The sequence below is a fragment of the Pan paniscus genome, chromosome 20 (genome assembly GCF_029289425.2).
Source record: "Pan paniscus chromosome 20, NHGRI_mPanPan1-v2.0_pri, whole genome shotgun sequence".
NCBI lineage: Eukaryota > Metazoa > Chordata > Mammalia > Primates > Hominidae > Pan > Pan paniscus.
Window position 1 is genome coordinate 42,748,236 of NC_073269.2, and position 17,474 is coordinate 42,765,709.

Consider the following 17,474-nt stretch of genomic DNA (forward strand, 5'->3'; position numbering starts at 1 on the left):
TTCTCCTGCCCCAGCTTCCTGAGTAGCTGGGACTACAGGCTTGTGCCACCACGCTCAGCTAGTTTTTGTATTTTTAGTAGAGATGGGGTTTCACCATGTTGCCCGGGCTGGTCTTGAACTCCTGACCTCAAGTGATCCCCTCCCCCCGCCCCCTCGGCCTGCCAAAGTACTGGGATTACAGGTGTGAGCCACTGTGCCTGGCATAACTACCACTTTCAACACTTGTATATGAGTGAGGTTTCCTACTCCCTTAGGCTTGCTAAGATAATAAAAAGTATTTGATAGATTTTAAATAAGTCCAGTCTCACTGTAGTAATTAAAATAATTATTTTGCGGGCCTGGTGCAGTGACTGATGCCTGTAATCCCAGCATTTTGGGAGGCCAAGGTGGGCAGATCACCTGAGATCGAGAATTCGAGACCAGCCTGACCAACATGGAGAAACCCCATCTCTACTAAAAATACAAAATTAGCCGGGCATGGTGGTGCATGCCTGTAATCCCAGCTACTCAGGAGGCTGAGGCAGGAGAATCGCTTGAACCCGGGAGGTGGAGGTTGCGCTCAGTCAAGATTGTACCATTGCACTCCAGCCTGGGCAACAAGAGTGAAACTCTGTCTCAAAAAAAAAAAAAAAAAAAAAAAAAAAAAAAAAAAAAAGATTATTCTCAACTACAATATAGACCAGATAGGCAAAGATTTAAAAGTTGTCAACTGTCTTCATCAGGGCTTGGGAAGGTATTCTTATCCACTACTATCAGTGTAAATTGGCAAAAAGTCCAAGAAGAACCATTTGGAAATACACAGTAAACCTGTGGTTAGAGGTAGATGGAAGGCAGAGCTGCAGAGGGAAAAACACAGTGTTCCCTCTCTTCAAGCTAAAACAGGTTCCCCAGAATCCTGTATACTTTACCAAGAGACTGGGTTTCTGGTGTTTGTGAGGGAGCCTGATTTGTCTGTTTTCCCACTAACTACCATCCTGGACATCTGAAGGGTACACAGGGTGGACAAGTGCTGAAATAGTGAACATTCATGCAGATTTAACTGAGTTAATTCTGGGAGTTCTGAGTCAAGTATGGTCTCACATACGTATATCCTCCATCTTTGCTTTCTCAGGACTGTTTCTTTTTCCAAAAGAGGAGCTCAAAAGAGAAAGTTCATCTAGAAATCTCAAAGCCATGTCTCAGGTGAGATGATGTTTCCTCTCTTTCTGAAATAACTTTTTTTCATGGTGTATGAACATGAGCTTCACTGTCCTTTAACCTTCCCTGATATTGGGATTTGCTTCCATGAAATTAGTCTTCAGTCAGGGCCAGATTAGGCTGAGGCAGGCAAGTGGCATGAGGTGAAATATTTAAGGGGTACCCTCAGGGCTGTGCCCTCCTAAATTTTGCATTCTAGGTGCCTCACCTGCCTCACCCTATATCCAGCCCGGTTCACAATTTCTCCATTCCAACCAAATCAACTTAAGCCTTCCCCAAGTGTACCTTCTGGTTGTACATATTCATTGGGTATATCATTCATCATCTCCTTTCTCAGTCTTCTCACAAACAAACTGCTGGAATAGAAAGGTATTGTCTTGATTTAAATGGGAATATATGGCTTGAATGAATTTAACTTGTCCTGATGCTGATTTGAGACCTAAGCTGTGAGTAGTCATGGAGCAGACGTGGAAAAACCTTGATTATCTCCGCTAGCCTAGGTTTTGCAATGATACGTTGGGAAATAGAAGTGGTAGATCCCAGCATTCGTTTCTGGAAAGATGTCCTGCTTTGTGAGGTGTTTAGGATAGCAATTTGATTGCAGGCTTGTAAAGGAAACGGGTTTTATGTTCCTCCTCTCTGATCTTCTTTTTTCATTCATGTCTGCTAGCCATTCCTACAAATTGTGGGCTGCCAGTGAAAACCTTTCCAGTATTCCAATGCTGTTAGAGATTTGTTATTTTCTTTTTAGTTTCTTCTAATTTTTTATTTGCGGGTGCAGGAGAAGGAAATCCATATGCCAGGCCACTTTTGAAATATTCTATTGTTGATCAAACAGTACTTTGTCCTCTTTTCATATCTTTCAGAAAATTCCTCTTTAGCTCATCCACCAACCTTTAAAATACTGGTTTTCCTCAGATGCTAATTGGTTCTCTTCTTCTTCACAGTCCGTTTTTCTCTACGCACAATCAGATTCACTCTGAAGGCTACACTTAGTGTGATTCTAGTGACTCTCAAATACCCCTCTCCACTCTAGACCTCTGTCCAGAGTGTCAGAACCGAATATCCAACCTCCAGTAGCTATCACCACCTGTATGTTCCACAGACAAAGTACATTTCCAAAGCTTACCTCATTACTTCCTTTGGTCCAGCTTACATTTTCTTCTGTTTCCCATTTTCACTTTCTAGTCCCAGCAGCCATGCATTTGCCTATGCAGATAACATGCCTGTATCTTTTCCACTCTACAGCCAATTTACGACCATCTCTGTTGTAATGGTGGTCATGTAGGAGCAGTTGTCCTCTGTCAGCCCGCTGACACTTCCTTAATCTAGGAGACATTTCTAACCATGGTTACTTAATTGTCATTTCCACCTAACATGTGATAAGCCTTTTCCAGTCTTCAGGAGTATTACCTCAAAACTTTTATCACATAACGTGTGTCAACTTATGTTTATTGATGTTCTTTACATTCCTTAAAGCAACAGACCCAAAGTAGGGCATGCCTCACAGTAGAATGTATAAGATGGTCTATTGGAAGGAAATAAAATACTAACAATTTACATTCGGCAGCAGTATTAATTAACAATGTAGATTTTCATAAATGCCTATTGATGGTTTATAAATAGCTACAATGTTGGGAATGTGTTCAGTATATCTTTAAGACCACTGTTCTGTAGGAAAAAAAAATCTAGTATCATGTCATAATATCCCCACTGCCTATCTCCATATACCTTTTCCTTCTTAGAGCTCAAAGACTGTTTCCTAACATACTGTGCCTTTTGCTATTTCCTGATTTACTAACTGGTTTTTTTCTCCCCATGAATTTTTAAAAGCTGATGCCCTGTATTCCTACAAAACAAATTCGTTGTGAGTACAAAACTTTTATGTCCTCAATGAAGCCTCGGAGTACAAAATGAAATTTTTCCTTGTTTTGTGACACTTTACCTTGTACGTATTTCTGTCATTGCATCTGTAAAACCTACTAAGTGCATGTATTTACATGTATGCCCCTCTCTTAGCCTATAACTTCTCATGAGCAGGGTCAGGGTTTTGTTCATTTTGGTCTACCAGGCAACCAGTCACATTCAGGACAAATAGTGTGATCTCAGTATGTTTAGCATGAGATTATAAGTAAATACAAATGGATGTATTTTCAGAGAGAATTTTATGCAATATAAAACATAAATAAGGAAACTAGTCTGACCAGTAAACATTGTCAGTACTAGGTCTCCAATATCTAGTTCTCACACATTTCCGATCACTTCAGGATGAACTAGAGTATGCCCTTACAGGGATCAGTGTCATTCAAGGATGTGACTGTGGACTTCACCCAGGAGGAGTGGCAGCAACTAGACCCTGCTCAGAAGGCGCTCTACAGGGATGTGATGTTGGAAAACTATTGCCACTTCGTATCTGTGGGTAAGAAACACTCCTGAATCTTTCACTGTCATGCATCTCCTTCTAAGAATTCCTGAAACATATAGGACTTTGAATTTCAGAGATTAGAGGTGATTATTTTTTTGGCAGAAAATATTATATTGCCAGGCACAGTGGCTCACGCCTGTAATCCCAGCACTTTGGGAGGCCGAGGCAGGTGGATCACTTGAGGCCAGGAGTTCAAGACCAGCCTGGCCAACATGGTGAAACCCAGTCTCTACTAAAAAGTACAAAAATTAGCTGGGTGTGGTGGCACATGCCTGTAATCCCAGCTACTCTGGAGGCTGAAGCACGAGAACCACTTGAACCTGGGAGACGAGGTTGCAGTGAGTTGAGATTGCACCACCGCACTCCAGCCTGGGTGAAAGAGTGAGACTGTCTCAAAAAAAAAAAGAAAAGGAAAGGAAAGAAAGAAAAGAAAATATGATTATATCATCACTTGTGTAGTGTAAGGTATTAACTTTGGTAAGACATTAATGTATACCTCATTTACTACCTTGAAGTTGTATCTTTATCTTACTTCAATAGTTTTAAAGTCGAAACAGCTTAGACCAAAAGTCTCATTTTCCATCATCAGGGTTTCACATGGCTAAGCCTGATATGATCCGCAAGTTGGAACAAGGAGAAGAGCTATGGACACAGAGAATTTTTCCAAGTTACAGCTACCTAGGTGAGTCTATAAATGAAGTCTAGTGAACATTAAATGTCAAGTAGTTGAAGCCTTTGAATGTTTTTAGGGATCTATTTTTGTTATTGTGGTAAAATACACATAACATTAAATATGCTATCTTAAACTTTTTAAGCATATAGTTCAGTAGCATCAAGTACATTCGCACTGTTGTGCAACCATCACCACCATCCATCTCCAGAACTATTCATCTTGCAAAACTGAAGCTCTGTACCCATGAAACAATAACTTCCCATGGCCAGGTGAGGTGGCTCACGCCTGTAATCCCAGCACTTTGGGAAGCCAAGGCCAAGGTGGGTGGATCATGAGGTCAGGAGATGGAGACCGTTTCTGGCTAACACAGTGAAACCCTGTCTCTACTAAAAATACAAAAAAATTAGCCGGGCATGGTGGTGGGCACCTGGAATCCCAGCTACTCAGGAGGCTGAAGCAGGATAATTGCTTGAACCTGGGAGGCGGAGGTTGCAGTGAGCCAAGATCACACCACTGCACTCCAGCCTAGGCGACAGAGCGAGACTCCATCTCAAAAAAAATAAATAAATAAAAATAACTTCCCTTTATCCCTACTCCCTAGCCATGCCAACCACCATTCTACTTGCTGTCTCTGTAAATTTGACTACTCTAGGTACCTCTTGTAAGTGCAATCACATAGTATTTATCCTTTTTCTGACTGGCTTATTTTACTTAATGTAATGTCCTCCAGGTTCATCTATTTCCTTCATTTTTAATGCTGATTAATATTCTGTTGTATGTATATACTATATTTTGCTTATTCATTCATCCATCAGTGGTCCGTTGGGTTCCTTCCATCTTTTGGCTATTGTGAATATTGCTGCTATGAACATGGGTGTACAAATATCAGTTTTAGTCCCTGCTTTCAGTTCTTTTGGGTATAATCTCAGAAGTGGAATTGCTGAATAATGTGGTAATTCTGTGTTTATATTTAAGGAGTCACCATACTGTTTTCTATAGCAGCTGCATCATTTTACATTCCCACCAACAGTGTACAAAGGTTACAATTTCTTCACCAGCACTTGTTATTTTCTGTATTTTCGTAGTATCCATCCTATTAGTGATCTATTTTTAAAGACCTGACATCTGTAAAGTGCCTATACATGGCTGACTTTCATGCCTCTAAAATGTAAATTTTAGGTATGAATATCACTCCCCATGTAAATCTTTTCGTTGTTTGCCTGGGTTTGTGGAAATATTGCTGCTATTACCTTACCAAGAATCTATTCCATGTTTTATAGGTATAATGTACGTAGAGATGTAAAGTGTAAAGTTCTTTGAATTCTGACAGAAGGATAAACCCATGTATCTCACACTCCAATCAAGATAAAAGACAGTTTCATTAACCCATTAAGTTCCACCAGGCCTCTTCCAACTCAGTCCCTCCCATTAAGATAATCACAGTTGTGATGTCTACCAACATAGATTCATTTTGTCTATTGCAAACCTTTTTCATGTCTGCTTTCTTTCGCTCAGCTTCATGTCTGAGAGATTTATACATGTTTCTGCATGCATAAGTAGTTTGTTAACTGTGGAACAGTTTTCCATTGTACGAGTATACCAGTTTATGCATCTCTTGTTGAAAGACATTTGGGAGGTTTCTAGTTTAGACCTATTATGAACAAAGCTGCTATAATCATTCTTGTAAAAATATTTTTGTGGACATACATGTTTATTTTTCTTCAGTAAACACCTAGCAGCGATATCGCTGACTCATAAGGCAGATGCGTATTTCATTTCTTTAGAAACTACCATTTTGGTTTGGTAGTTTAGTAGCTAAAACTACTATACCATTTTAGACTTTCATCAGCACTGTATGAGAATGTTGATTGCCCCACGTTCTTTTCTACATTTTATGTTCATTTTGTCCATTCTGGTCATTTTGACCATTCTGGTTGTATAACTTCGCAGTTTTAATTTAGATTTATCTTACAGCTAATAATGTTGAAAACTTTTTCAAGTGCATTTTATATCAGAGGCATCTGTTTAAGTGTTTTGTTTGTTTCTTTGTTCATTTGTTTGTTTGATAATTTTTGAGACAAAGTCTCACTCTGTCGCCCAGGCTGGAGTGCAGTAGCACAATCTTGGCTCACTGCAACCTCTGCCTCCCGGGTTCAAGCAATTCTCCTGCCTCAGCCTCCCGAGTAGCTGGGATTACGGCATGCGCCACCACACCCGGCTAATTTTTTGTATTTTTAGTAGAGACGGGGTTTCATCATTTTGGCCAGGCTGGTCTCAAACTCCTGACCTTGTCATCCGCCCATCTTGGCCTCCCAAAGTGCTGGGATTACAGGCGTGAGCCACTGCACCTGGCCCTGTTCAAATGTTTTATCCATCTTTTATTTAGGTAGTATGTATTTTTCCTTGAGTAGTAGGAATTCTTTACATACTGTGGATAGAAATCTTTTGTTCAATGTATGTATTACAAATATTTTCTCTAGTCTATGACTTGCATATTCATTTTAATGGTGTCTTTTGATGAACAAAAGTTTTTAACTTTGGTGAATTTCACTTAATCATTGTTTCTTTTATCATTAATTATTTGACCTCTCAAACAAATATTTGTCTTTTTCTAGGTATAGTGAGGATAGTTCTCTTTTCTAGGTATGGTGAGGATAGTGCTCTGTAATTTCTTTGTATATTTTGCTTTTTTTTTTTTTTTTTTTGAGACAGAGTTCCGCTCTTGTTGCCCAGGCTGGAGTGCAATGGTGTGATCTCAACTCACCGCAACCTCCGCTTCCCTGCAACCTCCACCTCCCAGGTTCAAGCGATTCTCCTGCCTCAGCCTCCCGAGTAGCTGGGATTATAGGCATGCACCACCACGCCCCGCTAATTCTGTATTTTTGGTAGAGATGGGGTTTATCCTTGTTGGTCAGGCTGGTCTTGAACTCCTGACCTCGGGTGATCCACCTGCCTCAGCCTCCCAAAGTGCTGGGATTACAGGCATGAGCCACTGTGCCCGGCTGTATATTTTGCTTTTTAAGATTAGTTCTGTGGTCCACCTCATGTTTTGTTTATGATGTGAAGTAGGGTTCGAGAGTCTATTCTTCTATATGGTTATCAATTTGTTCCATCAGTATTTATTGACTGAATTACTATGATGATCATAGAGAAAATTGATCACATTTGTATCAGTCTATTTTTGGACAATCTGTTGTTTCCTTGGACATATTTTAAGTCACATTGACAATACCACCTGGTCTTTGATTACTGTAACTTTATAATAAGTCTGGAAGTCAGTTAGAGTAAGTCCTCTAACTTTATGCTTTTTAAAAACTTTTAGGGCCAGGCATGGTGGCTCATGCCTGTAACCCCAGCACTTTGGGAGGCTGAGGCGGGCGGATCACCTGAGGTCAGGAGTTCAAGACCAGCCTGGCCAACATGGTGAAACTCCGTCTCTACTAAAAATACAAAAATTAGCCGGATATGGTGGCACATGCCTGTAGTCCCAGCTACTCGGGAGGCTGAGGCAGGAGAATTGCTTGAACCCGGAAGGCACAGGTTGCAGTGAGCCAAGACCGCGCCATTGCACTCCAGCCTGGGCAACAGAGTGAGACTCCATCTCAAAAAAAGCAAACAAACAAATGAAAACAACTTTTAGCTATTCTATGTCATTTTCTTCTCAAATTCATTTTGGAATCAACTTCTTGATTTCTTTAGATAAACGTGCTAGGTTTTTTATTAGTGAGAGCTAATGTCTTAGCAATATTGAGTCCTGTGGTTCATGACAATGCTATAACTTTCCATTTTAGTTAGCTTCTCTTAATTCCTGAAAGCAATTCCTATTTTTGGTATAGAAATCTTACATATTGCTCATTAAGTTTCTCTCTAAGCTTTTAATATTTCTGATTCTATTGTACATAGTAAGAGTGGCTGGGCATGGTGGCTCACACCTGTAATCTCAGCACTTTGGGAGGCTGAGGTGGGTGGATCACCTGAGGTCAGAATTCAAGACCAGCCTGGCAAACGTGGCAAAAACCTGTCTCTACTAAAAGTATACAAAAATTAGCTGGGCATGGTGGCACACACCTGTAATCCCAGCTACTCAGGAGGCTGAGGCAGGAGAACTGCTTGAACCCGGGAGTTGGAGGTTGCAATGAACCATTTCTTTCTCTCTTTCTTTCTTTCTTTCTTTCTTTCTTTCTTTCTTTCTTTCTTTCTTTCTTTCTTTTTCTTTCTTTCTTTCTCTTTCCTTCTTTCTTTTTTTTTTTTTTGACAGTGTCTCTCTCTGTCGCCCAGGCTGGAGTGCAGTGGCATGATCTCGGCTCACTGCAACCTCCGACTCCCGGGTTCAAATGATTCTTGTGCTTCAGACTCCTGAGGAGTAGCTGGGATGACAGGTGGGCACCACCATGCCCAGCTAATTTTTGTATTTTTTAGTAGAGACTGAGTTTCACCATATTGGCCAGGCTGGTCTCGAACTCCTGACCTCAGGTGATCCGCCACAGCCTCCCAAAGTGCTGGGACTACAGGCATGAGCCACTGCCCCCCGACTATTTTTAGTAGTTTTAATTACATATAGTAGTTATAATTTTAACCATTAGTAACCTTTTAACAGAGTAAACTAAGAAGTAGATAGTTGTGAATTATCTGCTACATACTAGCATTCTATAACAGATTGGCAAATGTTATGAATACATCATCTTACAACTTTATAGATACATATTTCCTCATAGTACAATTTTTTAGTGTTTAACAGATCCAAAGAGCTTATCCAAAACTCTTATTCCACTTATATTGACCTACACAGATAGTATTTATTATGTTTGGATTGTTCATGAAAATTTCATAATACATTAAACAAAACTAGCCATCCTCTCAAGTCATTTCCTTGTTAACTGTTTTTATAGCACATACAAGTAAAAGGCAATTAAAGGCAAATCAAGAAAACCTGAAAAGTTAAATACATAGGTTTGTTTATTTTGTTTTCCTGCTGTGTTTGATGTATATGAAATAATAGATATCAGACAATTCATTTTTACTATATGTTTATTTGTGCATTTTTTTCTTAAGTTGAATTTATAGTTTTTATAGTTTTAAACATAGTAAATATAATAGTAACTTATTTGACTAGTAAAGCCAAGTAGAATAAAAATATGTGCTCATAGATGCACCTCTTTTTATTAAACCAACAATATTAAACTCATCTTAGTTATCAAAATTTTACCCCAAGTCACATGAACTTGAAAGGCCTTTGGGTTAGTTCCTACATTTCTGGGGGTGTTAGGAACATTTCACTTATATAAACACTCATTTTTCTCTTAAAACAATTTGAATAAACTCTTTAAGGGAGTTTATAAATTAATTTGGCCAAGTATTGTGGCTCACACCTGTAATTCCAGCTACTCAGGAGGCTGAGGCAGGAGGATCGCTTGAGGCCAGGAGTGTGAGGCCAGCCTGGGCAACATAGCAAGACCCAGTCTCTGAAAAAATGTATCCCAGTGCAGTGGTGTGCACCTGTAGATCCAGCTATTCAGAAGACTGAAGCAGGAGAATCACTTAAGCCCAGGAGTTCAAGGCTGCAGTGAGCTATGCACTACTGCACTCCAGCCTGGGCAAGAGTGAGACCTCGTCTCTAAATAACTAAAATGTTTAAATAATTAATTAATACCATCTAGAGGTAAGAAAATATCACATATACATAACATACATACATAGACATACATAGGCGGACAGACCCAAACAGAGATCTTATAACTTTCATTCTAAAATGTTAGCCAGGAGTCAGTAAAATAGTATTACACTCTCATCTTTGCTCCACTTTATATTTTTATCTGAATAGTGTTTCTGACACATGGAACAAGGTTAGCTGTTCAATATGTGGGCTAATGCTTTTTAGCCAATATTTGTAGAGTTTTTCAGATTTTCATTTGCCCTGTTATATAATCTTATGGAAGCTGTGGACTAAATTTTAGGTGAGCAACTGAGCTATCTGGATGTCTCCAAAGCTTGGCTGAGTGAATAAAATATCCACTTTGTTTCCAGTTAGCCCTTTTGTCCTTCTCAGCCGCAGGTAGTTTCTTTTAGGGGCCCCTTGAGTGCCCCCAATGTGGGGCAGGGCACCTAAAGTTCAAGTGACTGTAGGGGCTAGAGTGGGAAGGGAAAGGTCAGCAGGGTGGACAGAGGGATGGAGGAGTTCTGAAGGGCCACCTGTCAAAGGATTCAGGGGAACTGAAGGGACAATCAGAGGTGGTGAGAGGAGGAAGGAGGAGTGGAGCAGTGGGAAAAGAGAGGTCTTACAGGAGCCAGTGTAGAGAATCCTTAGTAAAGTAATGCCAAGAAGAAAGGAAGTAGAGGGAGTTGGCAGAGCGTATACCAACAGGGGAACATACACCATCAATCAACTGAGAAGTTCCCATGGGAGAAACAGGATCAAACAGGCCTCACAGAGTCAGGAATTTTCTAGCCCTGAGAGTCAGGAAGTAAATTCCCACCCAAAAGAAAAACCCAGGAAGAAAGACTTCTAGCCCAGCAGGTACCTTTTAAACAAAGAAGCCGGTGCCTGTAACCCAACTTCATATAAACAAGAGGAGCCTAGGATTCTAACCCAGCCTCTAGAGTATGCTCAGAATCTAAGGAATCAAAATGTTGTACCAGCTTCAATGGGAGTTTGTCCAGAGTAGTGGACCAGGAGTCTGACTCACCAGTGGGTCCCCAGTCAGTCAGGAGTGAAGACCAAGGCTCAAACGGTGTGCACTTGGGGTCCTGGGTGAGATGCCAAGGGGTCCAATAATCAATCTGTTCCTATCCAAGCTGTGTTACTATAAATACTAAAGAAAAACATTATCCTGACACTTGTAAGGCAGATCTCAGGGACTGCTACAATGGGGTTTTGAAGTACTGGGGAGAGAATGGGCCAACTCTGAATACGATAAGGAAGAGAGGAAATTTATAGTTGTGGGAGGGGGCAGTGATGGGAAATTACTGAGTGGATAGGGTAATCTTGCTTAGCTGACCTACCAGGATTCCTACTGAAAGCAGGTCATGGTGATCAGATATCACCTGGAGGGGTTGGTGAGAAGAGAGATCAGATATTGAGAGTGGGGGATTCCAGCTAAACCGACTTGACAGAATTCTCGCTAAAACTGGGCCCTTCGGTGGACATGCCCAAGGACTGGGCCTAATTGGTTAAAGTTTTATGGTATTGTCCTGAGTCCTGGGATGCAGTCTTTACTCCTAAAATGTGGCCCTTCTGGAGTCTCGATGGAAAGACCAAGGTTGTTGTGCTTTGTTGTTTTGTTTTGTTTTCACCTAGCCCAGGACAAAAATGAATGGACCAGGATTTTTTGTTCTTTTGTTTTGTTTTGTTTGCCTGTTTTTCCACTCTGCTTTAAAATTTTCAGTGCATTTAAAAATACCAGAAAGGGACTGCCCCATATTGGTCTTCATGAATCCATGCTGAACTACTCTCTTTTAATATAACATTTCCAGTTTGCTTATATTGGGACCAAGGTTTTAACAAGGTTCTTGTTGGCACAGGGCTAGAATTGCAAACTCTTTTTCAGAGCTAAACAGCCACTGAACTCTTTGCTCAGTTCCTTCAGGGCTCTAGCTTTCTTTCCTCTTTGGGCTCCTTGCAGTCTTGCCCTGCAGCAATGTAGTTAACCAAGGCTTTGAGGATGGCTTATGCCAACTTTGGGGCTCTGCTTTTTTGACTTCTCCATTCCCAGATTTTGTCAAGTTAGGGTAGCTCTGAACTCTAACCTCTGATTCCCCTATACAGATGACTTGTGCTTTCTCTTGGAGATCTATCTCTTCTGTGCTGCCTGAACTACTGAGAACATATACCTGGCTAAATGTAGCTCTTATGCAGTGTGGTTTCTTTCTTTCAAAGATTGCATCCACTTCAGCTTCTGGCTACTTTTGGTCATTCTTTAGTGCCTTCAAATAAGTGGGTTTTTTTTTTTTATCAGCTGGAGGATTGTTTTGATACAAACTTCTTTGTCTTACCAAAATCTAGATGTCAGCCGGGCACAGTGGTTCATGTCTGTAATCCCAGCACTTTGGGAGGCTGCGATGGGAGGATCACTTGAGGCCAGGAGTTCCAGACCACCCTGCCCAACATGGCAAAACCCCATCTCTACTAAAAATACAAAAATTAGCTGGGCATGGTGGCGCCCACCTGTAATTCCAGCTACTCAGGAGGCTGAGGCACACAAGTTGCTAGGACCCAGGAGGTGGAGGTAGATCGCGCCACTGCACTCCAGCATAGGTAACAGAGCAAGATTCTGTCTCCAAAAATAAATAAGTAAATACATAAATAAATCTAGATGTCCAGACCAGCAGTTCTCAAACTTTCTAGTCTTAGACATATTTAAAATCTTAAAGTTATTAAGAACTTAGAAGAACTTTGTGCGCATATGTCTGTGTGTATGGCATTGTAACTGGCCTAAGTCCAGCTGCTCACTGCTTAGAGACCAAAAACATGAGAAGTGAGGAATGGTGAAAGGAAAGCAACTTGATTGATTAAATGCCAGCAGATGGGAGTTGGCAAGGCTTCTGCCTCAAAGAAGCCATCTCTACCTTTTGGGCTGAGTGAAGGGGGTTGTGAAGGAAAGGATGTGGAAAGGGTGGTGCAGGAGGGCACAGGCCTGTGTGTCTTGTTCCGATGCTTATCTTGAGTAATTGCTCTTCCGGAGGTCCAGTTTGCATCATTCTGACTTTGGCCTGGTAGTGGTGGGCTAACTATTTGTAACCCCCACTAAGTGGGGAGGATTCTGCAGCTGGGTGTCTCTGCCTGGTTTGTTTCAAAATTGGCCCCTGGAATTCCTAAGCAAGCACATAATTAGATAAGTAAACACTGTTCACATGGAAGTGCCAGGTGAGAAGGTGACAAAGCGTTTTAAAGTGTCTCAAGGTTGAAAGCAAGAAAGGAAAAAACGTTTTAAAGTATGTTTGAGGCTGGGTTACTTGGTTACACTATTCAGAAATTAAAAGAGTTTTTTTTTTTTTTTTCTTTTTGAGATGGAGTATTGCTCTGTTGCCCAGGCTGGAGTGCAGTGGCACGATCTCGGCTCACTGCAAGCTCCGCCTCCCGAGTTCACACCATTCTCCTGCCTTAGCCTCCTGAGTAGCTGGGACTGCAGGCACCCACCACCATGCCCAGCTAATTTTTTTGTATTTTTAGTAGAGACGGGGTTTCACCGTGTTAGCCAGGATGGTCTCTATCTCCTGACCTCGAGATCTGCCCGCCCCGGCCTCCCAAAGTGCTGGGATTACAGGAGTGAGCCACTGCGCCTGGCCTGAGAGAGCCTTCTTAAACCTATCAGAAAAATAAAAATCATTGTTTAATATCTATCTTCCTCATAGTTTTCACTTTCTTCTCTTTCCCTGGGCAAAGAAAGATTATTTCTTTGTTTCCTGCCTGAGTCTCACATCCCATTCTCACCATGAGACCTACCACCAGGTTCCAAAATCCATATGCCTGGGACCAAAATGGTAATTTGAAGATCACAATTTCTTTCCAGTAAACTTTTGTGTTTCATATCATAATGCTGAGCATCATTCTTGATATCTGCCAGGGATAGTTGTGGGATTTGGGTGAAAAATACTAACTCATTCTCATCCTATTTCCCTGAGTACCTTTTCACATCTTGTTTGCTTTTATCCCCTTTATGTACCTTGTCTAGGACAATAAATATTTGTTGACTAAATGAATCTTGTTTCATTAGGCCTCTCATTGGTCCTTTCTGATGTGTCCTTAAAGCATTTTATTCACTCTCAGTTCTTGACTTTATGAAAGTCCTGCAAGCTACAATCATCTGATGAATTCTCAAATTGATTTCCTTGTTTTATGTGAATTGCTTTCAAATAGACATTTCAGCCCATTTCTCCCTTGTCAACTGTAGTGGTATATTTTAATCTGCCAACAGAAATATGACTATCAATTGTCCTATCCTTTTTGGTTTCCAATATATCAGAAATAATAATTGCTATCTTTACTCTTATTTGTTTATTCTTTTGTTCCCATAATCTTTTTTTTTTTAATTGAGATGGAGTCTCACTCTGTTGCTCAGGCTGGAGTGCAATGGCATGATCTGGGCACACTGCAACCTCCACCTCCCGAGTTCAAGTGATCCTCTCTCCTCAGCCTCCCGAACAGCTGGGATTACAGGCACGTGCCACCACGCCTGGCTAATTTTTGTATTTTCAGTAGAGGTGGGGTTTCACCATGTTGGCCAGGTTGGTCTCGAACTCCTGGTCTCAAGTGATGTGCCCACCTTCGCCTCCGACAGTGCTGGGATTACAGGCATGAACCACCACGCCCGGCCTGTTCCCATAATCTTATTTATTATTGTTTGTTTCTGTATTCTGTTGTTCCCATAATCAGCCCAAGTAGTATAAAATTGAGTCCATCATCTCTGTTATACTTTCTTAATGATCTCTCCACAATGTGTTATATTATCTCACTCTGTAAAATATCTTTACATCTTCTTATATTCTGATTTGCCATTGACAGCTTCCAAAATGAGAGCCATATCATTTCAGGTGTGGGCTACTGTAATTAATCTTTGGATTTGCCATGATTTTTCCCTAGTTTTTTTTTTTTTTTTCAGTTTTTTCTGTCATTATGCTAAAAAGATAACACTTTTTAATATGAAATTTAAATCCCTCTGTTTTCAAGGGTGACAGGATCATACCCGATTTGGTCATTCCAAATGTATTTCTGTCTGTGACTAAGAACTTTTGATAATCTCTATTTGTTCAAGACTACTAAATATACTTCATATACAGTCAGCCCCCCGAATTCATGGCTTCCACATCAGCAGATTCAACCAACTGTAAATAGAAAAAAATACACACACACACACACACACACACACACAAAATACAAATAAAAATCAGTATAGTATAACAACTGTTGGCATAGCATTTGCACTGTATTAGGTATAAGTCATGTAGAGATGATTCAAAGTATACAGGAGGATATGTGTAGGTCATATGCAAATACTACACTATTTTATATGAGGGACTTGAGCATCTTTGGATTTTAGTATCCTTGGGGATTTCGGAACCTGTCCCCTTAGATTGGATAATGAGGGAAAACTGTAATTGGTTTTATTCATCACAGCTGGACCTTTCCTTATATGATGGATACTATATGTTCCATATATACTTGCAAAATTAGCCAACTAGGAAGTTAGAGGGTACAGTAATCCATCCAAGACTGCCTTTACTTCTGACAGCAGCTGTTAATTCAGGGATCCTCAAGACTGCCCTTAGGTTCGATTATTTTTTTTTTTTTTTGAGAGATAGTCTCACTCAGGCTAGGGTGCAGTGGCGTGATCTTGGCTCACTGCAACGTCCGCCTCCCAGGTTCAAGCGATTCTCATGCCTCAGCCTCCCAAGTAGCTGGGATTATAGGCATGTGCCACTACACCCTGCTGATTTTTGTATTTGAGTGGAGACGGGGTTTCACTATGTTGGCCAGGCTGGTCTCAAACTCCTGACCTCAAGTGATCCACCCACCTCGGCCTCCCAAAGTGCTGGAATTACAGGCATGAGCCACCGCACCCGGCCAGGTTTGATAATTTGCTGAAAAGACCCATGGAACTCAGTGAAAGCTGTTATACTCACAGTTACAGTTTGCTACAGGAAAAGATTGAAATCAATCAAGGGAAGAAGGAAATGGGCAGAGTCTGGGAAAGTGCCAAACATGCAGCTTCTAGTCGCCCTATCGCCGTGGAGTCATGGATATCAATCCTGGCAACACTATGTGACGATACATACAGAGTACCACCAACCAGCGGAGCTCAGCACAGCCTCAGTGTCCAAAGTTTTTATTGGGGCTCCATCAAATAGGCCTGATTGCCCATGTGGCTGAGCTCAGTTTCCAGTGCCTTAGGAAGCTGAGCTGATGCTTGCTGCATGACTCAAAGCCCCTACCCTAAATCGTATTGTTACTGTCTGGCCAGCCAAAGACTCCCCAGCAAACAAATAAACTCCTATTAGCCATGACATTCAAAGGCCTTAAAAATTATCACCCTGAAACTGAAGTTAAAGGTTCGGCCTCTCATTTGGCAGGGTTAAATTCTTTACCACACAATACTATATAATATATCATTTAGCTAAAAAATCAAGTTTCATTTCCTCCATGAAATACCTTGACTACTGTATAGACTATGTCTATTTCTGTTTTTTATGCATTCCATTGTACTTAACATCCGTAACATGTGAGCAGACATGTCCTCTGATATGATCTAGTAATTTGGTACCTAATTCAACATTGTTTTATATGACACTTCTTTCTCTATTTGGTTATAATCATTCCCCAAAATAAGGTCCTCTCTTTTGCCTTTCCTTACTGCAACTTGTAACAGAGGCCATGTATCCAGTAGTTATCTTATTGATTGTCGTGCCATGCAAGCGAAAATGTCTTTCTCATCCATTTAGAAATCATTTACTACTAAGTTCTTTTTAGGTGTACCTGCCAGCATTTTATCCCCTAACTTCAGATAACAGTGTGTAAACGTATACTCAGAAGATTTTAGAGAAAATTGTCAATAAAATGTTGACCTCCAAAAACATGAGTTTTAGTTGGGAAAGCAATACTGTATTATCAAATCGAGGACTTTACATAGAATGATCGTGTTAAAATCTTAGGCTGTTGGAAAATATCTGGAAGTGAATATTCCAGACCATAATTATATTACAATTTCAGACAGACGGGATACTGAAAGGTAGAAAAACTATGTGAAAGCTTAGCCGGGAGCAGTCGCTCACTCCTGTAATCTCAGCATTTTGGGAGGCCAGGGCAGGTGGATCACTTGAGGCCAGGGGTTCAAAACCCACCAGGCCAACACAGTGAAACCCCATCTCCACTAAAAAATACAAAAAACATCAGCCAGATTTGGTGGCACACACTTATAGTCCCAGCTACTCAGGAGGTCGAGGCATGAGAATCGCTTGAACCTGGGATACTAAGGTTGCAGTGAGCCGGGATTGTGCCACTGCAATCCAGCCTGGGTGACAGAGTGAGACTCTGTCTCAAAAAAAAAAAAAAAAAAAGGGGCCGGGCGCGGTGGCTCACACCTGTAATCTCAGCACTTTGGGAGGCCGAGGTGGGTGGATTACAAGGTCAGGAGTTCGAGACCAGCCTGGCCAACATAGTGAAACCCTGTCTCTACTAAAAATACAAAA

The 17,474-nt window shown here is 41.0% G+C and overlaps 1 protein-coding gene across 12 annotated transcripts in view; it reads left to right on the forward strand.

Annotated features, from left to right (window-relative positions):
• Window positions 1-17,474, forward strand: part of ZNF382 (zinc finger protein 382) — a 28,898-nt gene that overhangs the window by 1,223 nt on the left and 10,201 nt on the right. For 2 of the 12 annotated variants that reach the window (XM_034946587.3, XM_034946586.3), the window contains exons 2-5: window positions 1,112-1,182; window positions 3,031-3,064; window positions 3,490-3,616; window positions 4,212-4,304. In XM_034946587.3, coding sequence (XP_034802478.1) covers window positions 3,583-3,616; window positions 4,212-4,304 — 127 coding nt within the window. In that variant the 5' untranslated portion in view covers window positions 1,112-1,182; window positions 3,031-3,064; window positions 3,490-3,582. Of the gene's footprint in view, window positions 1-1,111; window positions 3,617-4,211; window positions 4,305-17,474 lie in introns of all 12 variants that reach the window. The other 10 variants (XM_034946582.3, XM_034946581.3, XM_008960803.4 and 7 more) reach the window with 6 other exon arrangements.